The sequence below is a fragment of the Chenopodium album genome, chromosome 19, assembly GCF_948465745.1.
Source record: "Chenopodium album chromosome 19, dcCheAlbu1.1, whole genome shotgun sequence".
Taxonomy (NCBI): domain Eukaryota; kingdom Viridiplantae; phylum Streptophyta; class Magnoliopsida; order Caryophyllales; family Amaranthaceae; genus Chenopodium; species Chenopodium album.
Genome location: NC_137852.1, coordinates 43,154,263 through 43,175,567, shown reverse-complemented (window position 1 = coordinate 43,175,567; position 21,305 = coordinate 43,154,263). Strand labels below are relative to the sequence as shown.

The 21,305-nt window shown below is 35.0% G+C and overlaps 4 protein-coding genes across 4 annotated transcripts; 2 read left to right on the top strand and 2 right to left on the bottom strand.

The window, feature by feature from the left end:
* The first annotated feature begins 740 nt into the window (after window positions 1-740).
* On the top strand, window positions 741-6,376 carry LOC145595780 (tRNAse Z TRZ4, mitochondrial-like). Its single transcript, XM_081652201.1, has 13 exons — window positions 741-951; window positions 1,246-1,316; window positions 1,977-2,066; window positions 2,195-2,239; window positions 2,387-2,441; window positions 2,660-2,700; window positions 2,816-3,202; window positions 3,320-3,579; window positions 3,698-3,827; window positions 3,943-3,993; window positions 4,137-4,534; window positions 4,683-5,328; window positions 6,035-6,376. Exons 2-13 carry the CDS (start codon window positions 1,248-1,250, stop codon window positions 6,329-6,331), a joined length of 2,469 nt encoding a protein of 822 aa, XP_081508327.1. The 5' UTR covers window positions 741-951; window positions 1,246-1,247; the 3' UTR covers window positions 6,332-6,376.
* Window positions 6,377-7,327: 951 nt separating this feature from the next.
* On the top strand, window positions 7,328-10,961 carry LOC145594440 (importin subunit alpha-like). Its single transcript, XM_081650749.1, has 9 exons — window positions 7,328-7,501; window positions 8,372-8,471; window positions 8,585-8,673; window positions 8,785-8,916; window positions 9,057-9,278; window positions 9,368-9,552; window positions 9,641-9,716; window positions 10,475-10,608; window positions 10,721-10,961. The coding sequence occupies exons 1-9, from the start codon at window positions 7,328-7,330 to the stop codon at window positions 10,959-10,961; spliced, it is 1,353 nt and encodes a 450-aa protein (XP_081506875.1).
* Window positions 10,962-11,376: 415 nt separating this feature from the next.
* LOC145595779 (sirohydrochlorin ferrochelatase, chloroplastic-like) lies at window positions 11,377-15,221 on the bottom strand. Its single transcript, XM_081652200.1, has 7 exons — window positions 15,089-15,221; window positions 13,684-13,769; window positions 13,368-13,585; window positions 13,192-13,253; window positions 12,755-12,865; window positions 12,286-12,378; window positions 11,377-11,959 (listed from the first exon to the last, which is right to left on the bottom strand). Exons 2-7 carry the CDS (start codon window positions 13,728-13,730, stop codon window positions 11,822-11,824), a joined length of 669 nt encoding a protein of 222 aa, XP_081508326.1. The 5' UTR covers window positions 13,731-13,769; window positions 15,089-15,221; the 3' UTR covers window positions 11,377-11,821.
* Window positions 15,222-17,241: 2,020 nt separating this feature from the next.
* LOC145595853 (uncharacterized) lies at window positions 17,242-18,919 on the bottom strand. Its single transcript, XM_081652287.1, has 3 exons — window positions 18,550-18,919; window positions 17,658-17,807; window positions 17,242-17,535 (listed from the first exon to the last, which is right to left on the bottom strand). The coding sequence occupies exons 1-3, from the start codon at window positions 18,763-18,765 to the stop codon at window positions 17,455-17,457; spliced, it is 447 nt and encodes a 148-aa protein (XP_081508413.1). The 5' UTR covers window positions 18,766-18,919; the 3' UTR covers window positions 17,242-17,454.
* Between the last annotated feature and the right edge of the window lie 2,386 nt (window positions 18,920-21,305).

Here is a 21,305-nt window from a genome sequence, read left to right as displayed (position 1 = left end):
GTAGCAGCCCACAAGCTCTGGTTAATAGACTTTTTTGCAGGGATGTTTTGTTTAGAGAAGAGCCAACAATTTCTTCTTTTCCAAATATGCCAGATGCAGAAGCAGAAGATGATATTCCAGGGAATGTGATTATGAGAAGGCTGTTTGTTTTTGAGATTTTTGAATAGCCAAATTTGGAAGGAGTCATGTGGAGATTTATTGAACCCTGAGGGAGGGGTCAGCAGATTCCAGAATTCAGAAGCTCTACTACATTCCAAGAAAATATGATCAGAAGATTCAGTCAAAGAAGGGCAGAAAGTGCAGGAGCTTGAGGCAACTATCTTTCTCTGATGGAGATTTTTTGCTGTTGGGATCCTATCCCAAGCCACTTGCCAAATGAACATTTTGATTTTTGGGTAGGTGTTTGATTTCCAGATTTGGTTCCAATCCCCATCAGCTAAAGAATGATTTAGACTATTTGTTCTGGACTCACAAAGGAACTGAGAAGCTTTCTTACTATCAAACCTACCCCTTTTTGACCAAATTGAGAAATTGTAGTCTGAAGAATGTGATAACTGGGTGCACTGAATTCTATGAAGAATATCATCTGGAATCTCAAAATTTATTGCATCCTCTAAGAATGTAATTTTAAATAATTTGCTCGTAAGAGTCATAACTTATATTGTGCATGTGCGCATTAGTACAAATTTTTCAGCTGCGCGGCCGCGGCACACTCTACTTTAGTGTAGTGAGTAGTGACCCTTTTATACCAAGCGAGGGGCCAAAATTGGCGCCTAACATAGCTTAATATCGCACTTAAACCTTAAAGCTTAAACCATCAAAGGCTTACGACGTTACTGCTTGCTAGTTCATCGCCAATCACCGCAACCAAAAACAATTTCTAACCTCGAGCATAAAATTTGGAAGCATCTTCTTCCTTTTTCCAGAATTTGAATTCAATTAATCGCTAAGGTAAATAATCTTTCATTGCTTAACTCACTCAAATTCAAATTGAACACTTGAATTTCTATATATTTCAGGAATTGTTAAGGATTCGATTCTAGGGCTTTTGATTCTAGTTGTATTCATTAAATTTTATCATGGTTTTTGCAATTTTTAATTTGTATAGTACTCACTTAGAAAAAATTTATTAAAAATAATGAATTTTTTGTTTGGGTTATGAATTATTTTTATGGAAATGTAATGAATTTAAATTGATGTTGTATTGAATTTTTGTTCTTAATTTTATGTTTTCGCAATTATCAGCAATGAAACGAAACAAGCAGATGAAAGTGTATCGTCAAGAAGAGTCCCAGTCCTCCAATGCCTATGTGCAGGTTATTTTTTTGGTCTTTATATACTCTTTATAATTTATGTTCTTGTTGATATTTTCTTGTATTCAATAGTTTTACTAGAAATTTGTGAACTTGTTGATTAAAAACATTAATTTAGTTGTTTATAGACTGGCATATTGTGCAATTGAAAATGTATTTTGATTTTTAGGTTTAGCATTTTGCTAAAACAATTTCTTAATGTACTATATTACTATGTATTGTCCTATAATTTCCTTAATTACTCAAGAAAGAGGATAGAAATAGATGATAGATGATCAAAAGGGAATAAAAGGCCTATGTAATACGCGAGAGAATAAAGGATATGATTGCTAAATGAGGTATAAATTCTTAGTTGTTCCCGAGTACACTGTGCTCTAGGTGAAACATTCTCCAAAAGAGCAAAACCGGAAATGAGGAAGAACAAAAACCTTGGTACAGTGTACCTTGGAACAAGATAGAGGTGCTGGTAAAAGGTATAAAAGCAAGTTTTACTGTTGAGCTTATTGAGAAACATACGTATATAGAAAGTGAGTTTAATGCTAATCACAGAAATCTTGTTGCTTCAAATTCCTTTTTTTTTTTTTTTTTTGACTGGTTGAATGAATTGTACTGGAAAGTCCTCTTCTTTTGGTGACATGGTTTGGTTTCTGTTTTTTGGAGCAGATTTTAGGAACTGGTATGGATACTCATGACACACTGCCTTCAATTCTGCTCTTCTTTGATAACTTCCGGATTATATTTAATGCTGGAGAGGTAAAGATAAAGCCTTGTATTGGTAGAAGATTTTTTTAGGAACACCCATTCCGATTATGCTATTTAGTTGTTGCTCAATTTATACTTCTCGGAACATGTATAAACACTCATGTCTAATCTCATTGTAGGGATTACAACGATTCTGTGCGGAGCATAAGATTAAGCTATCAAAGGTATATATAGGTGGAACAATTGCTGAAGTCTTTGAATGTTCATGAGTATTCTGTGGCTCTTTTTTTCACCCCACCTCCCCCCCCCCCCCCCCCCCCTTTTTTCCATACTGAATTGCTGAGGATATTGTGTCTGTGATGCCTTTTCAGATAGATTATATATGTCTTTCTCGTGTTTGTTCAGAGACAGTTGGTGGACTTCCAGGTTTTTGTCTTTTCGTGTCAATACTTTTTTCATGTTTTTCTATTTTATTATATGCTTGAAAACTATGCTTGCTCTCATGCTCTGTATAGAATGAATTATTGAGGTGATTTGAATTAATATGGGAGTAAATGAGGAAAGAAGCTTCACATATATTTTGTTTTCTCAACTGTAGTCTTTGTGCCATGGTTCTTCTAAAAGATCAATAACTTCTTGTACAGGGCTGCTTCTAACTTTGGCTGGCATTGGAGAAGGACATTCTGTAAGTACTGGCTTGAGTCACGATGCCAACTTTGCTGTCTCTCTGACTTGCAAATTATATAATGAGCTATTATGTGAGTTTATTTTATATGCTGTGCTGAATATTTGACTTCTAGGTCAAGCTACGGGGCCCTTCAAATCTCAAACCATTGGTTCATGCACTTAAGTCCTTCATTCCACATGCTTCCATCTGTGCGGAGAGATTTGGAGTCAATCTGTCTTCAGATGCTCCATCTCCTACTGCTTCAAGCCTGTCTGAAGGTCCTTTCTTTGTTTGTGAAAGTGCTGCTGTCAAAGTTTCAGCAGTTCTCTTACAACCATGTACTTCTGAAGATTCCTCTCTAAAACCTAGTGATGTGTCTGTTGTCTACATCTGTGAGTTGGCCGAAATTAAGGGAAAGTTCCACAATGAGAAGGCTGAAGCCCTTGGTCTAAACCCTGGACCCAAGCGCAGAGAACTAAAAAATGGGAAATCTGTCAAGTCAGATCGCTTAGATATTATGGTAAGTTTTTATATGAGAATTTCTAGGAAACAGATTTTCATTTTAGACCCTTTTGTATGTTAATATTTGCTATCCTGTATGATATAACGTGTTTATATATGCTACCTTATCTTTTAGGTTCACCCCAGTGATGTGATAGACCCTTCAATCCAAGGCCCTGTTGTACTCATAATTGACTGCCCAACTGAATCTCATGCAGGAAAGCTATGTACCACCCAATCTCTTGGTAAATACTATGCAAATCTTTCAGGTGAAGCAGTTGAAACTGTGAAATGTGTAGTCCATCTTACTCCTGCTTCTGTTGCGAATACTATAAAATATCAGAACTGGATGAAGAAGTTTGGTTCAGTACAACATATTATGGCTGGATATTCAATGTGAGTTGCTCCAACCTTCATTTGTAGTTGAGCAATCTTCCTCCCTTGTATTACATTTATCTTCATTTCTATGTTTAAGTCATTGGATGTATGCTGATTACGACCATGGTATGTGCAGGAAGAACATGAATATACCGATTCTAAAATCTAGTGCTAGGATCACAACCCAGCTTAGTTACCTGTGTCCTCAGTTTTTCCCAGCTCCTGACTTACAGTCTCATAAGCATCAAAATGCTGAAATGGGCATGGTTGGTTTCTCTTAGGTTTACCTTAGTATCTGTTATCTCAACTTCCTAAAACATAGAGTTGTTTATAGAAAATGTTGAAAATGGTAACTAAGAAATTCCTCATTTACCTTTGCAGGAGCCTGTTAAATGGATCTGTGATAGTGTATTAGCAGAAAATCTTCTCAAGGTGCTAAAAATCTTGTTTTCCTCTCTCTTTCTTTGGCTTTTCTAGTGTTTTTCTGGTTATTTGTCATCCTTTTTTTTTGTCGTCTCTAGAATTTCACAATCTGATTTTTTTTTTTTTTTTTTTTTTTTTTTGGTAACAAACAGTTCACTTTACTTCCTTACTCTCAACTAGGTTTGGATAAATCAAATGTTCCGGGTTTCATACCCTCTTCACAAGTCGTTAGTGATTTACTGCTGGAGATTCCAGAAATTGTAGAAGCTGCCCAGCAAATCAGCCAGTTCTGGTGTGAGCCCACGGTGGCCGAAGGGGTTTCCACCAAAGATAGAGAAGGATTGATTGGAGACCCTTTGTTGGATCAAAGTCCTCTTCCTAGTTGTTTAGAGAATATGAGGAGAGATGATGCCGAAATTGTGCTGCTGGGGACATGCTCATCTCAGCCATCTAAATATCGCAATGTTAGCTCTATCTTTGTTAATCTTTTTGCCAAAGGTAACTTGCTCTTAGATTGTGGTGAAGGAACGCTGGCTCAACTGAAAAGAAGGTGATCTGTTTTTTTTTTTTTTTTTTTTCTTTTTTTTTTTTTGGGGGGGGAGGGAACAGTAGTATATTTCCAAGTTCAGTACATTGTATTACTGTACAGGGTTTTCTTCAGTACCATTAATGAGATGCTGTGTCCTTACTGTCTACAGATATGGTGTGGATGGTGCTGCTGATGCTGTAAAAAACCTAAGATGCATTTGGATTTCACATATCCATGCTGATCATCATGCAGGTTTGGTGAGAATACTTGCTCTGCGGCGTGATTTGTTGAAGGGAACCCCTCATGAACCATTACATGTCATTGGGCCCAAGTACCTTGAATCATTTCTGAATAAATACAAAGATCTGGAAGATATAGATATGCAGTTCCTTGACTGCAGAGGCACCTCTGAAGTCTCATGGGACACATTCGAGCACAGTCCTGTGTTGACAAATTGCCAAACTTTTTCATCTGATTGCATGAAAGATGAGCATGTAAACGATGAAAATAAGGAAGATGGATGTTTGCAGAGGAGTGCAAAGAGACAGAAAGCAAATATTAATGTGGATAATTGTGTAGATTCTGGTTTACAAAAGAGCTTGAGTGAAGTTCTGAAAGAAATGGGCCTGGAAAGATTGATAAGTTTTCCTGTTGTGCATTGTCCTGAGTCATTTGGTGTTATTTTGAAAGCAAGGGAAAGAGTCAACAATGATGGAGCTCTGATTCCAGGGTGGAAGGTTGTCTACTCTGGTGACACTAGGCCATGCACTGAAGTAATACAGGCAGCTGAAGCAGCGACTCTTCTTATACACGAGGTATGTATGCTCCCTTGATTTATAAATGAGTATACTAAAAAGTGGCCGAGTGCGTGTCCACTAGTCAGGAAATTAATTCTAATCCCTTATTGGATTGCTCACCTTTTCCCTGAATCCTTATAGTCTTAAATTAAAAGTCTGCCTAACCCTTATTTAGAATAGTAAAAATTTAATCGAGATTGGGTATTACTGTGATAGTCCTTGCTACCAGGCAGACAGCTTTTGTGCAAGCATGATTGATGCTTTATTGAGTTGGACATGGTGTGATCAAATTTGCCTAGGGTTTTTCAAATTCTTTTGGATCAAACCATTAGTTTGAGGTTGCTTTAGTTCCTTGTGCTGCAAGTTTGGGCAGGTAGTTAGATAAAGGAATTTTGTTCTATGCTTTCCTCTTTCTTCAACGGTAAAAGCACCAAATGTCTACTTTCCGATGCTTTGGCCACTCTTTTTGTCCATTTCTTTATTGTTTTCTTCTTTTCTTTGCATTAAGATACACTTGATTTGCATTAAGTTAACTTGTACAGTATTTGAGGAGGCATTGGGTTCAATTTTTGAAGACTTTGTGCTTGAGTGTGTTTTTCCTGTAACAACTACCAATTTAAATGTCCCATTTGCTCATATTCTCCTAATGAATTAATGATGATTGGATTGTATTTCTTTATTTAACTTTTAAATAGAGTATTATCTGACAGCTGAAATTGTTCAGGCGACTTTTGAAGATGACCTTGTGGAGGAGGCAGTAGCTCGAAATCACAGCACCTCTAAAGAAGCCATGGAGGTGGGGAGCTCTGCTGGTGCATATCGCATCATTCTTACACACTTCAGCCAACGGTATCCTAAAATTCCTTCAATTAGCAGTGAGATCAACTTGGAAAAAGCTAGCATTGCTTTTGATCTCATGAGTGTAAACTTGGCGGACTTGCCTATACTCCCTCGCATTCTTCCATATTTAAGATTACTGTTTAAAGATGATATTACTCAAACACTAGAATGTGATGTATAGATAGTTGCAAATTAGTTTCATGTTCTTATTTTATAAATATTTTTTGTGCTCCTTTTGCTATCAATAGTTTTGTTTATGTTATTAAAAAAATGTTTTGCTGTTTAGGGTTTTCTGAATTTTTGCAAGTGATAGATTTGACGAAGATTATTAGTAGGCTTGGCTACTGCCTACCACACACCTATGCTTAGATTCATGTACTACGGACGACATGCTTAGTACATAGTATGGTTCATCCAGTCATAGGGCAAGTAAGGGTATCTACGAAGAACAATGACTTCGTAATCTCACTTGAAATAAAAGGGAGGATTGATGAAAATTGTTACAATAAAATTGAAAAGTACAGCTTTTGAAAGTAATTGACACACAATTATATCCGCTTTTATTTATACTAAATATTGAATTTTTGAAACTTATGCAATAAAACAAGATAATATCTTGATATATTTTGTAGGAGTATATAATCATTCATAATACACAGAAGTAAGCATTAATAATATTTAAAAAAAGCTCAAAATAAATGCGACGCAACCTCTTAACACTTTCGATTTGTGTGGGTTGCAAATTAATAGACATTCTATTTAGTATAAAATAAATGTCACGAGCAACCTAATTAAGATCCTGCATGATAATGTATTGATACATAACATACTACATATAATGGTGAAATTAATGATCAAAATGTTTAAACATAGAATGACTCAAACTTCAAACCGTAACTAAAAACCATTCAAAATACACGGAAATAATGACTAGTAATATTCACACAAATTAATATACGTAGTACGGAGTACTTGTATATTTTGTGGAAGGGTATAGTGTAATAACACAGAAATGAGCATATAAAAACACCCTTAAAAAAAACCATTTTTGTCATTTTGCGTCCTTAGATACTCATCTTACACTGTAGAATACTACAAAAACCCTCTTATTACTAATCATTTGGCATTCAAAGAAGAAAAAAGGAAGGGTTTTTAATTTTTCTTCAGTGAAGAAAAAATGAAACCATCTGAAATAATCTCCAAGATGAAAGCACGTAACATTGAAGATTTAGAAAAGAAAAGAAAATCAATCAGAGCTTGCATACTCTACGTAAAGAGATATGCCAAGTATTTCTATGTGGTACATGACCTGCAAACTGCCATTGGTAACCCTCAAAAGATACAAACCATTGTATGTTTCTTTCCCATTTATTATTATCAGCTTTATTTTATAGTAAAGTTTCGATCTTTATGATAGTATGGTTCGATTTACTATTTATATTTCTTTCCCATTTACTATATTATTAGCTTAATTTTGTAGTAAATAAATAAAGTTTGAATCTTTATGATAGTAAGGTTCAATTCGATCCCTAGTCAACAAATCTAGCTAGGTGATCAAAAAAATTTAGTTGGATGTTGTGGGTGATGTAATAATACTGAAAAAAAAAAAAAAAAAAAAAAAAAAAAAAAAAAAAAAATTGTATTTTTCTAAAAGATTTACGTAGTTTATATGATTTTTGGCGTCCCATTTATCTGAATAACACAAAAGATTGCATTTTTTTTTTTTTGGGATAAATATCTAGCCTAGCTTACATGTAGTGTATTTGCTGAACATTGACACAATTTTGGTAGTAAATGGTGAAAGTTCGTTTGTATTTTTAAGATATTGTGGCAGATTTTGGTCAGTCTGAAGTGTTGAATGTTTATAAAAACCTAGATAAATGAAGTGCATGTGTGCGTAATTCTTACAAAAGTGTGTATTTTTTCCATTAGATTTCTTGAGTTTGCTACTAAATGAGTAAGTGATATTAGTTGCAACAGGTTAGCTAGATCTGGTTGATCTGACCCATTTTTTGTTTTCGGTCACGTTTAGGTTAATTTGTCCATTTTAACCTAAAGTCGTAAACCAAACCAAACGCTTTTGGGTCGGGTTTCAAGTCTTATATAGTTCTAGACTTCGAATATAAGATAGTCGGAATGTATCAAATTTTTAATTAAATTCTGGCTTCACTATTAGCTTCTGAATGTAATGTAATCTAGTAGTATTTACGTACTTTGGCAGGTTGACAGTGTACCTATCATAGCTCATGACATTTCGAGTGGCGATTTTCTGTTGCAATTTGCAGCAGTTCATAAGATGGAGTTCATCATGGTGCAACTAAGTATGAAATATGCATGGACCGTTCTATTGTATTGTAAATCATTGGCTTACAATCCTACATTACTTGCTTGATTAATTTGTTGTAAACTGATGTTTTCGAGTTTTATTTTTCAGAGGATCATGCTGCAACACAAGCCTTAGTTCAGCGTGGCATAATCCCTCATTTGCTGCGGTTTCTTCAAAATTGTCCAGGCTATGTTCAAGTTGATTAACACTCTAGAAGACTAATAATTTCAAACATGAATTTTCTTTAGCTAATTAAATTAATCCGTTTTTTTTTAAGTATAAATGATGTCTATTGCCTTATTTTCTAGATTACTGCGGTAGAAGTACTCTACAAACTGATACATGACTCTCCTGAGCAAGCTCAAGAAATTATCAATCATGGCGGTGCTCCTATAATTGTTGGACTGTTAAATTCTCGCTATATAACAGTGAAAGTCAGGGTAATAACTAACAGTTCATTGATCAATTGGAATTGTGAAAACTTAATTAATGAAAAATAATTGTTATGTACATAAGTCAACTTTGTCATTTGAAGATTGTTATGTTAGCTGAACTGGATAATTCTTCTGTTGGAAAATAGGCACTGGGAGCTATGGCATGTGCCCAGGACCTCCCACTACAGTATAGGGACGCGCTTCTTAACCATGCTGCTGCCACACAGCTAACAATCTTGCTTGAACCACTAGTAGAACTACCTATGCTTACTGTAGCCCAAGGCTCTGAAGAAGCAACATTGTTGTACAGAGGAGTTCAAACTTTGCCAGCTTTATGCTCAGGAGATCCATTACCGGAAATTCATCTGGTAAAAGAGAGTAAACTCTTAGAATCTAGGAGTATGTTTCAAGCTTTTGTAACTTTGTCAAGTTATATACACTGGATTTCTTATTGCAGGTGGAAATTCTGATTCCAAGTCTTCGAAGATTACTACTACTTCACATTCCAATTGGAATATATTGTGAGATTATTACAGATGCTTGTGTGGCCCTGTATTACATTTTGGAAAGTCTGATGAGAGCTGACCGACTTCAGGATTTTGTGAATGCAGAGTTATGTGAGAGTCTAATATTGCTCATGCAGTAAGTTACCTTCATATATTGTTCTACATGATGTTGTATCTTAGATTCTTAGCTTGTATTAACCATTGCATCTGCCTTGTATTTGAAGAGGAACAAGCGAAGAACTTGATGAGGCTATTCATCTAATTTTGCGGAATCTGATATCCAGTCAAGCTATTTTTCAGGTACCCCCTCATCCATAGCTTTTATGTTCAAGGTAACAGACTTGTATGTTACTTCAAGGGGTGATTACTGATTACCAGCTCAGTATGCACCTACTACAATCGAGGCTAACAGGCTCAGAAATACCATGCTCTCCTCGGTTCATTGTTCAGCTAGTGCATGTGCCTGAGTCACAAGTTCTAAGTAGAATATAAATCTTCATGGTTTCATGCTGCTATGATATATATTCCTGTTTTCGAGCTTAACTTTTTCCTTTGGCTCTTGCATATTGTCCTAACAATGACTTCCCTAGGTTCTAATTGAGCATGGACTAATTCAAGCACTTACCCAAAACCTCTATAATGATCAAGTGTATCAAGCAAAAACTTGCAAGACATTCTTTGCTATAATATATTACAGACGGGTCACAGTACAGGTACATCATCTATATGGAATACTTTTTCTTATACTTGATGCATATTCGTACTCTTGCTTCGTGTTTTACTTTTCTTGAAGCTGAAAACTTCCCCTACAGAAACCTCCCCTGCAAAATTTTGATGTGTATCAAAGCTGAAAATTCCCTTACTATTTATGTTCCAAATGACCTCCTTCAGGCTAAAAATCCTAGCCCAAAAATGTCTTGTTTGGCCAATAAATCAAACATATGGTATTGCACATTTGTTGCCCCTTCCTAAATGTTCAACTTTTATCCCACTTGTGTCTTTTTACGACGTTCTTGCAAATTTAAGGTATAAGGATTATAATTTTGAACTGTAAACAGGTACTACTTGATGAAGATGTAATCCATCGGCTTCTTGAAATAATACAAGATGGATTTGGAGATGTCAAATTAAAAGAGCTGGCTGTCTCCATTCTTGCACAAGCAGTTAGGCATGGAACTGTTGAAGATATTAAGTATGCAATGTTCTTCCCTATTTTACATTACTAACTTTCCCTATCTTTTTATGATTCTTGCATCATGCTATCTATCTTATCGACGTGCACTCACACAATGTTTATTTTCCAGCTTGTTGGTGAACCTAGGGTGCATCCAACCTCTCTGTGAGTACCTTAACAACATCGTGACACGGGCATACTGCATTATAGGACTGAGGAAGATCATACAGATTGGCAATGAGCAGAGAGTAAATAGTGCAAATAATATTTATGCTATGATGATCGGTGAAGTTGGAGGCGATACAATCAGGTCCCTGCAGAATGATGGACACCTTGGTTCTATAGCTCGATGGATAATGAAGTTTATTTGACTACATGGGCAAATGAGTCTAAGAACAAATTGTTTCCTTTGTTTTGTTTTGTTTTGCACCAAATTGCTCCTAGACCTTTTAGTTTAACAATATTAGTAGGAGATTTATAATTCTCTGAGTTCAGTTTTGTCAAAACCTATGTATGTTTTGACTCTTGAAAAGTTCAGTGCAATTAAATGCACAACTTTGACCATCGGTAACAAGAGCTATCGCAATTTCCTTATACTCCATCCGTATGCCCGTATTGCAAAATTTGCAATTTCCGTATACTTTCTAGATATGGTTTCTAGATATTTACTACATAATAATGATTTATAATTAAAATTCTGTACTCCATGTGTTACATTTTAAGATCTAGATAAGAGGTAAAAATTTCAATTCACAACTGAAATAAGTTCATATAAACACCAAGAAGTTTATACGAAATCAACATGGATTTAATGAGTGAATAAAATTGAAGTATTCAAAATGTTGTATATTGACATGTCGAGCCTATACAATCAAGATTTCAAAACTGAAGTTAATGATGAAGTTTGAACACTTTATGAATTGCTACAACTACAACCTTGCTACGAGCCTACGAGTACATCTCAAGAACTGTCCTAATGTTTCATCAATCAGCATTGCCATGATGATGTTGAAATACGATACTCACTTATCATGTGGTCCACTCAAATAAATTTTCAGACTGATGAGAAATCAAGCCACTTCATTTACTTATTCAGCACACACGGTGTATAGTCGAGTCTTTCTCATGAAGTGATCTATATTCTGCATAACAATGCGCATGAAGGTTCCATGGTGGACAGCCCAAGGACATTATCTTGATCTATAGAAGTGTGGTGTATTAACTCACTACATCAGCTGGCAGGCTGCACGTCAATTTCAGAGTCATGCACTTTAAACTTACACCTGCCTGTTCCAGCACAGACTGCACATTCCTCTGCTTCTCCAGCTACATGGCTTAAGCAATAGTTAATTCTGTCCTTCACAACATCCTGCCAGATCAAATAGCACACATCATACAATCAATACATTGTGCCTTCAATGTCTCAGCTTCAAATAACTGAATTCAGCATGATGATCCCAAGGCGTCAATTCTAGCGTTCTTTTTATATCATTGCATATTTTTTTAAAGATGGTATTGAGAAAGTCACAAATTTCTTCAGATAAGTTCACTATCTGAGTAGGGGTGAGGTTGGATGGGTATAAATGGGTAAGTTAAAATAAAGAACATAATATAAACAAGTATAACTACCATATGACTTTCACCACTTGATTTTTGCATTCACATAGAGATTATAAGAGGAAATTAAGTTAATACCACAAGCAACTCATGCAAACCCAATGGTGCAGTGACAAGATAGTTGATACCAGGATGCTCCAGAGCAGCAGCATCTGCAAGGTTCGGGATATCCTATACACCAGAAAAATAAATTTACTTCAACTGTTTCAGATTCGTATAGAGATAAAAAGGTTGACCTTCAACCTCCCTAACAGCAAGTGACCATCCTCACCCGGATATCTAATTTCAAATAAAGAGATAGGATAAGAAACATTCTTGTATGAGTGATTTATAATAAATGTAGGGGTTACATATTAAAGGCGCACAAGGGTAAATTCTAATGTCCTAGATTCAAATTTGAAATTTGAAAGTCCAAAACAGCAGCATGAAGATACTATATGGTCACATAGAACCTAGGCAAGAAGGAGGTCATCCCCAGTCCCTCATTGTCTTATCTCTTATGTTCAAAATTGGAGGGATCAAAACAGTAGAATGATAATTTTCTTACCTGATGCCAATGCCTTCCAGGAAATAAGAAGAATGGGCTAATGATAACACGATTTGCCCCTTGCTGGACACATGAGCTGAAAGCATCTTTTATGGAAGGTTCTGCCAATTCCTAAACAATAAGGTGACAAGTAATGTAAGGACATGGTCAGAACTCTTAGAAGTCAAGAGAGTAATTCAACATGAAACAGCAAAATAAACAGTACTAGAAAACGAATTACATATTTACATTGCATGCCAAAGATGATTTATTACATGTTCCAATCCAATATGTACATAATTTGGTGTCTTTCTAGTATAGATGAGTGCTTAATACACTCGATACACTTCCTCAACACAAAGGAAAGGCGATAGAACGCTGGCTTCCAGAGCCAATCAGAAATTTCATATCCAACTCAAAACATTGCATGACAACATGATACATAACAAGGTAATTACCATATGTGCAGGCTCAACAATAGGATATCCAGTTTTGTTTTTAAACATCAGCACAAATTCATCTGCAGTACACAAGTAAGCACACTATTACATGATGAAAATTTTCCACAACTAGCTACCCAACCTCCCCCAAAAAAACATTGACAAGAACATCAAACAACTCTAAATGGGCTTACTCAGTAAAAGATTGGACTCTTTTCGACGAGATCCATGATCCACAATAATCACACCATCTTTCTGACCAACACCAGAGGCACCCTCTTGCCGGATATTTTGATCCATAGCAACGTATAAACGTGGTGACAGGCTCTTATGCTGAGTGAATTGTGGTAATTTGAAAAGGCTAGGTCCAGCTTTTATCCCTCTTCCTTTGGTGGTTGATAAAGATGCCGGACTGACCACAACAGGAGATAACAGGACAATGAGAGAAGTGATAATAGTTTGAAAAGAAAAGGAAGGATGGTTAGATAAGAGAGTCTTGATGGTAAATACCTTTGAAGTTGAACCCACTGATTACAAGACAAGAATTTTAATGACATTTGAGCTGTTGTTAATCCTCCTTATCATCTATTCATCAGCTGGAAAGAGAGACAGGGATAAATCAAATATAGATATCCTTACAAAGGATGAAAAATTACTATTTACTAGCCAACATAAGAACTTCAGGACAAGTTTGACAGCAATTGATTTCACAACGAATTCTACTCTGACCCCACAGGCCACAGCCCTGCCACCAACCCATGTAAACTTTGACTACATGAAGGGGTTAATTTCATGACTTACATGAAATACATCTGAAAATACCAAGGCCAAGACCCCATTATACTCAAAGATAACAACTACCAAAGGAAAAAAAACAAGAACGGAATAACCATAAAAACACAAAAATTAGAATAAAAAGAATCTGATAAAGTAAAATATAGCAGGCTAGCAGCATTTGCTCCAATAAATTTCTCCTCTGCAGGTAAGAGATCAGAGCACCAATTGTACCAAATAATCCCTCCGTCCTTTATGGTATGCACAACCTTTTTAGGATGTCCGGCATTTCCCCAAAAGAACGCTCCATTCTATATATGGTCATGAGGTCCAAAATACAGTACTTTCTCATTAGGATACATAAGATCCCGCCATTCAAATTTATAATTCACTCTACGCAGTCAAATATAAAACATTGTGCTAAACTCTCGTAGAGCATACTTTAATGGACGAAGGGAGTACTACAGTCCAAAAGTCCATCCATCAAAAATGACAATACTACAATTCTCTTCACCCCAGCCCCAAATCATGATCCTAATAGCACTAATACCTCTACCTCATATCAGTCCACCTCCGATGTTTTTACCCGTCAATCAATAGAACTTCCCCCTCCTTACGAGCTCGAAACACTAATATAATTACATTCTTCTTGAGCATCACCCGAAGGCGGAAATATACAGAAATGCTCATTAATGGATTTTCCCATTCCTAATACTTGCAACATTTCAATAGACGAATTTCAAAAAGGGAATCCTAGTTCACCTATCTCAACTCTCAACTAAAGAATTACAGCTCAGATTTCAGGAAACTAGTATTATCCCTTCAATTTCATCATAAATCATAAAACCCTTCAATCTCCATCATTTAATTAACATGTACTAGGTAAATTATTCTCTTTGATGATTAGTTTACCAATCAAAATCCTATAATCATTCACAGTTTCAAAAAGTCATAAAATTTGCAAATTTTCTGGGTTTTACCAGTTGAGGATTCTACTATGAACATGGTCTAATTATAAACAAAGGAATTCTGCAGCGTAATTAATTAAAGAATTGAACTTTGTTAATCAAAATAGCAAAATAATTAAAAATGTGCTTAAAAAATGAAAAAAAGAAATTGAAAATGGAATTGAATAACTGACCTTGATAAGCTTGCAATTGGTTAAGTTTCTTTGATTGTTGAAGGAAGAGGTGTATGATTTATTGGCGTCAGATTTTAGCTTGAAGTGGAAGTCTAAAGAGAGAATTTATGTGATTCCTCACCATCTCAATCGGGCCAACCCCACAAATAGGGATAACTATGGGTCAAAAGTTCACAGGTTTGGTTGGGTTGAGTTGGGTCGGGTCTAAGTCTAGGTCCAACAACTTCAATCCTAAATCCGACACATATATTTACTTTTAAGGTCTTGGCTTAATAGTTAAGGTCTGGACCTAATGGTTAAGATTGAGGATCTGTATACGATAGATCATATAGTCTAGGTTCAACAACTTCAATCCTAAATTCGACACATATGTTTGCCAATAAGATTTTGGTCTAATGGTTAAGATTGAGGGTCTGTGTACGATAGGTCACCTTTTTAAATCCATACTATACTTGTAATATGTGTGTCTGGGTGGTTCATTTGCAACAAAAAAATTTAAAATAAATAACAACAAACTAAATGACATGTTAACGATGATGAAATTGAGGACGATTAGAAGATGGAATTAGACTTTCATTAACCTTTTTAAGGTACATAGAAATTATTTAATACGTTTATTAGCTTGTACAACCATTCGAATCTTCATGTAGGCATCTACGTGACTACATGTGTTGTACATAGTAGCTTGTACTCCATATGACTTGCAAATTTTTGAAGTTTGGAGATCGAGTTTATAATATTAAGTGTTTCATCCTTCATTCAATGATTATGCTCATGCTTTAGCTTTGTTAAATCACTATACTATATACATTAATACATACAATAAGAATAATAAAATAAGGAATGTAATTTGTTATGAACCCATTTAGACTCACTAGGTATGGGCCTAAGTCTAGTAGAACTAACCTAGATCCGATCAATTGTCATTCCAATTCCCTATGGCCCCATACATGATAGGAATTAAACAAATTTTGGCATTCAACATTTTAGACATTGTTAGATGTATTAACCACTGACCACTTCCTCAAAAAAAAAAAAAAAAAAAAAAAAAAAAAAAGAAAAAAAAAAAAGAAAAACACTGACCATTACCAGTATGAATGTGTTGATATCAGTATTTTGCAAGGCACCATAGGACATGGGAACATGGTTACATTTGTGTATAATCAGGCAAATCTCCCATCTACGATCTACACACCATCTATGATTTTTAAAATCCCCTGAATACTCCCCCACAGTTCACCTCTCTTCAACGCACCATTTCCTAACATACACTTCACCACCACCCTCAGCGGCGCCATACTCTAGTCTATTGTGTACACTCAATTGCCAATGCATGAGTCTTCTATGTACTTTCTAACCCCCAATGTTGATACTACTATATGTACACCGCAACCCTAGCAATGTTGTACACTCCAAAGTCTCCATCACTAGTCACTCGTGTATAGTCCTTTGTGCACATCCCTTCACCAGTATAAATGTTTCAGGCGTACAAGCATTAAGAAAGCATTAGTCATAATTAAACAGTACTTATATCAATGAACAGATTCTTCAATAATCATCATGAAATGGACTGGTAAAAACCATAAAGTAAGAGGTATATATTATCTGTAATCCAGATCATTGAAATCTGACTGAGTAGCCTACTAATGAATCTGCAGGAAAAGTGCCATTCACCAAGGAATGCAGATGTCTGGCACTAACAAGTGCTATGGTTGTTGAATTTACATCGTGGCTATCGTGCTATATGCCTATTCAGCCTATATGTGGCTAAGGTTATTTACGCACCACATATTATGGGTAGCAACATCAGTCCCTTCTGTGCAATTCAGAAGCTGGGGTACCCCGTGCCTGGACCCCTGTTTCGAATAGATTTGTCACGGTCCTTACTCATCATAACTTCACAGAAATGCTCATACCCAAAAATAATTCTCTCTTTCTTCAAGCAAGAAACATAGAACTATAGAAGTAATAAAATACTGAAGTATACTTTCCAGTAAAGCAGTAATGCATCAATCAGAAAAATTGTGCATCATTTGCCGTTTATACAGAACTCCACGGCAGATGCACATCTTATGCAAGATAATCGAATATTGACATCAAGAAACAGCAAAGTTGAAGCTCCTTTTTAAAATTCATTGAGATGATGCCCAAAATGTTAGAAAAAAATGATTATATACCCATATGCTATGTAACAAATGTGTGAACATCTTTCCTGTATAACAATTCTATTTTCAGATCAAATTAATGAGGTTGTGGTTCTTACTCAGATTTTGTAATCAGAATAAGCAATGCAAGCAACCACAAAAACATGTGATCTCATACTTGCTAAAACCACTACAAATTTATACAACAAAAGCAGGCAGCAGCTAATTCTTGTAGATTGGTGGCTTTCCTAACCATTTCGCACGAAATCCAGTACCTTGACAATCAGCACATTGAGTTGAACCCTGCATAAAATCAAGACACAGAGGAACACTCTTTTCATCCAATGCGAGAGGGTGTAATACCTATCATAATAGTAACAGAAAGTACTGAATACAGAAGGCATGGTCATTTATAGATTGCTCACCTCTCCTGCACATATTACACAAGTAGTGTTTCTGGACGGAACTTCACACAGCATGTTATCACCAATAATGAAAAAACCCGTACCAGCACACCATTTACATTCAACACAACCGTTCGAGTTACAAGAAGAGCAAGCAATAGGGGTAGGTTGCTGCATACATTTCCATTAAAAATGTTAGAAACTATGGTATTCAGTTATCGGTGTTAAACAATGGTATATGTCCAAGTGTCAAGCTCGGCTACTTTACTCATAAAAATCATGTTATTGCAATCAACAAAACCGTTCCAGCTACAAGAAGAGCAAGCAATAGGGATAGGTTGCTGCATACATTGTCATTACGCATGTTAGAAAATACTACCTCCATTTCATATTATTTGCTACAATTAGACTAAAGAGGCAAAATGTCTGATCGTTGTAAATAATATGAAATGGAGGTAGTATATAGTTTGGGTACAGGTGTTAAACAAAGGTATGTGTCCAAGTATCAAACTCCGGCACTTTAAATAACGATTTCGTATCATTACCCCAATATGATATGTCCATGGTTCCATACCCGTGTTTGAGTGTCGAGGATATGACACGGGTATAAGTATTTATAAGCAATACATCATTATAAGAATAATTCCAGCACTGAGAGTACATAATTTCCATCATACTATCTTCAGCAATTCAATACCAATTATATTCAAGTTAGAAGTATTCCACCATTAAATTTTGTCCAACTAACTAAATTATAGGGTAATTAAAAAAATATCATACAAAACTGTAAAATCCCAGCTTTTTAGGGTTCCAAATGAAATTAGACCCCAAAGAAAAAGGGCATTTCTAGCTAATTGGGAAAATTAAGAAAATTTAAAAAACATAAAAAGATTACAAATTTAAGTGAAGATACCTGAGAAATTAACCAGGCTTGTTCAATACGATCAGCAAAATTGGAGGAATTTTCAGATGAAGAACCCACCATTGAAGCTTGAATTTTGAAATTGAACCTCTGATGCATCAAACTTGAAACGACGACGTTTTGGGATCTTCTTAAAGGGATTATTTTTGAGCTTTTCTTCATGGGTTCGATCCAAATTGAAGATTTACAACACAAACAATAAGACATGGTGCTTTAATTTTTGTAATAATTTCTTTCAATTAACGTAAATTTATGAATTCTGAGAATAATAAAAAATGGGGTTTTACGCTTTTTCTGGGAAAAATTTTGGTGGTTTTTCAATTTTTATTAATTTCTGTTTTTTCTACGTTTGTGGGCGTAATAGCGTAAATCTTTCTAACACAACAAATAACGCGGGACACGAAAGATATTTCATACTCCGTCCTGATTTACTCTAAAATGTGAAGTTTTTAGTTTAGTCCATTTAAACATGAGATTATGTCTCGTCTATAACTCTATATTATGGAGTACCCTACGTCGTTTCCTCTTACAAAAATAATGAGTACGGTAATATTTAGATTTTTATTAAACTACTCTAAAGATTATTACTTGTATCTTTTTATAGGGTTGGCAATATAGAACTCAAGTACTTAGCTAAAAAAAAAACAGATATAAGTTCTAGAGTTTTTTTTAAAGGAAAAGATTTCAACCCTCAAAATTTCTCTAGTGGGGATTAAACTCAAATTTAAAGCTGAAAGATGCAATTTTTTAGACTATATAGCTTAATTGGTAGCATAAGATTGAATAATAAAGTTTATCCGTTATAAAGAAAAAGGCATGCATGTTAGTATGTAACAACGGAGTAAAATTAATGTAAAATTATGAAACTCTTAAGAATTTACGGTCACAAGCATCTTGATACTAGAGTCCTTGACCACTCACAAATTAAGAAACCATTATTGGGGAAATGGTAGAGAAATTGAGAAGGTTGAAAAGATGTAGGGAAAAATACAAATTTTTAAATGGACCTGGTTCACACTAATTTATTGTAGACCACTAACATTAGAGAAACTGTGGTTGTTTTATTAATAAAAAAAAAAGTCACTATAATAAAATGAAGGTCATTATGTTGAAAATAAAAGTCATTTTGGTAATATATAGGCTATAAAAGGTTAATTTTTTCAATGAAATATTTTATAAGGTCAATATAAATAGGAAAAGGTGACTATGTTAAAATTAGGGTTATTACGTCGTACTTCAAGTTCACAATAGTATTAAACGTTATACAAATTTTAATAAAGGTTACTATGTTAAAAATAAGGTTACTATGTTAAAAATGAGGGTCACTATTTTCAATATAATATCAGTTCCGTGTGTATAAACCACGGGTCCACAATAATATTATTGTGGACCAGGTCCACGCAAGTATTTCTGAGGGAAAAATAGATGATTTCCAATGCTATTTGACAGTTATTTATAGTTAGTAATTTCAATGCAATCGTTGGTTGAAAAATTGGGCGGGTTAAACTCATCAATTGGGCGGTATATGAAAACTTTGATTCCCAACTTCCATTGAGGCTAATTAGTACTACTCCTCTGTAGAGGATATGCCTTTACCAAAAACCAATCATGTAGCCAAAAAAAATTGATGATATTAATGATGGCAAAAGCTAAGGAACGCAATTAACAGGAGTTGACTCAAATGGTAAGCAATTTGATGTCGTTTAAGGGAGGTCTCGGGTTCGAACCTTCCGTATGTAGTTGGAGATAAGTTCCGGTGAACCGGGTGGGTATCCTAAAAAAGGAAAAGAGATGACGAACGCGGATAAGATAACTAAATTTTGAAATAAATATTAATTACACTATTTGACGCGTAATTTAACATTAATTACACTATTTGACGTGTGATTTTGACGCATTACCAAATTATACTATTTTAAAGGGTTATTTAACGCCTTAAGGACATTCGTTAGTAAGATCTTAATGATAATTGTGAGAGATTAGGCTATGGTTCATTAATCTTTACTCAATCTCTTTAAAGATACCCCCAATGTATTTTTGAGGGTCAAAACAAATTGACCATGCACTCATGCGCTTGAAATTAAGAGTTGACCATTGACATGAAAGTTCTCCCCAAATGTCTGTTTTTTAGTAGTTGACTTGAATCTTTATACTATAAAACATGTTCGCATGAAATCCATGGACGGTGGGTGGGTGGGTGGTCAACGGTCATCACCTAGTGAATTCACAACGTGGGCTTTAACACATTTATAACATGGAATTGGACGGCCATTGCCATTTTTAGCCATTCACGAACTTGAGAGCCTAGGAGAAAAATGTGACTGTGTCTCGTTTGTTTTTGTAGTTATACCATAGTGGCTTTTGTTATTAAAAATTACATAATTATTTAAATTGATAATTTGTATGGAAAAATATAAATGTAAGCATGTACAGATGTACTAAGGTTTTGTGAGTATGCTATGGTCACGAATGTTCAGTTTTCACTATAACTAACAAAAATAGTGTTATGTTTTGAATAAAATGGTTTTCGTTTATTGAAAAATAAAGTTAACAATATATTACTCTCTTTATCTCATTTTACTTGCTCCAATTTGATCAAAAACTAGCTCTTACAAATATTTTGATCAAACTAATTATGTATATGAGAGTTATAAAGTATTATTTACGTAAATGATCCCGTGGTGGTTTAAGAGAAAAGTATAATGTATCAAATTTAATCCATTGTACATTAGAAGTAGTCTTTTCTA

Excerpts from the sequence above, each read along its gene's own strand:
- LOC145595779 (XM_081652200.1), bottom strand. The coding sequence starts at position 13,730 with ATGTCATTAAAATTCTTGTCTTGTAATCAGTGGGTTCAACTTCAAAG. Across the intron at positions 12,866-13,191 it reads TTGTTGAGCCTGCACATATG|GAATTGGCAGAACCTTCCAT; the intron begins GTAATTACCTTG and ends CTTATTGTTTAG. Across the intron at positions 11,960-12,285 it reads GTTTGCATGAGTTGCTTGTG|GATGTTGTGAAGGACAGAAT; the intron begins GTATTAACTTAA and ends TTGATCTGGCAG.
- LOC145595853 (XM_081652287.1), bottom strand. The coding sequence starts at position 18,765 with ATGTCTTATTGTTTGTGTTGTAAATCTTCAATTTGGATCGAACCCATG. Across the intron at positions 17,808-18,549 it reads AAGCCTGGTTAATTTCTCAG|CAACCTACCCCTATTGCTTG; the intron begins GTATCTTCACTT and ends AAATGTATGCAG. Across the intron at positions 17,536-17,657 it reads GTGTAATATGTGCAGGAGAG|GGTTCAACTCAATGTGCTGA; the intron begins GTGAGCAATCTA and ends GATTTTATGCAG.
- LOC145595780 (XM_081652201.1), top strand. The coding sequence starts at position 1,248 with ATGAAACGAAACAAGCAGATGAAAGTGTATCGTCAAGAAGAGTCCCAG. Across the intron at positions 3,828-3,942 it reads AAAATGCTGAAATGGGCATG|GAGCCTGTTAAATGGATCTG; the intron begins GTTGGTTTCTCT and ends TTACCTTTGCAG. Across the intron at positions 3,994-4,136 it reads TAGCAGAAAATCTTCTCAAG|TTCACTTTACTTCCTTACTC; the intron begins GTGCTAAAAATC and ends GGTAACAAACAG.
- LOC145594440 (XM_081650749.1), top strand. The coding sequence starts at position 7,328 with ATGAAACCATCTGAAATAATCTCCAAGATGAAAGCACGTAACATTGAA. Across the intron at positions 9,279-9,367 it reads CATTACCGGAAATTCATCTG|GTGGAAATTCTGATTCCAAG; the intron begins GTAAAAGAGAGT and ends TTCTTATTGCAG. Across the intron at positions 10,609-10,720 it reads GGAACTGTTGAAGATATTAA|CTTGTTGGTGAACCTAGGGT; the intron begins GTATGCAATGTT and ends TTTATTTTCCAG.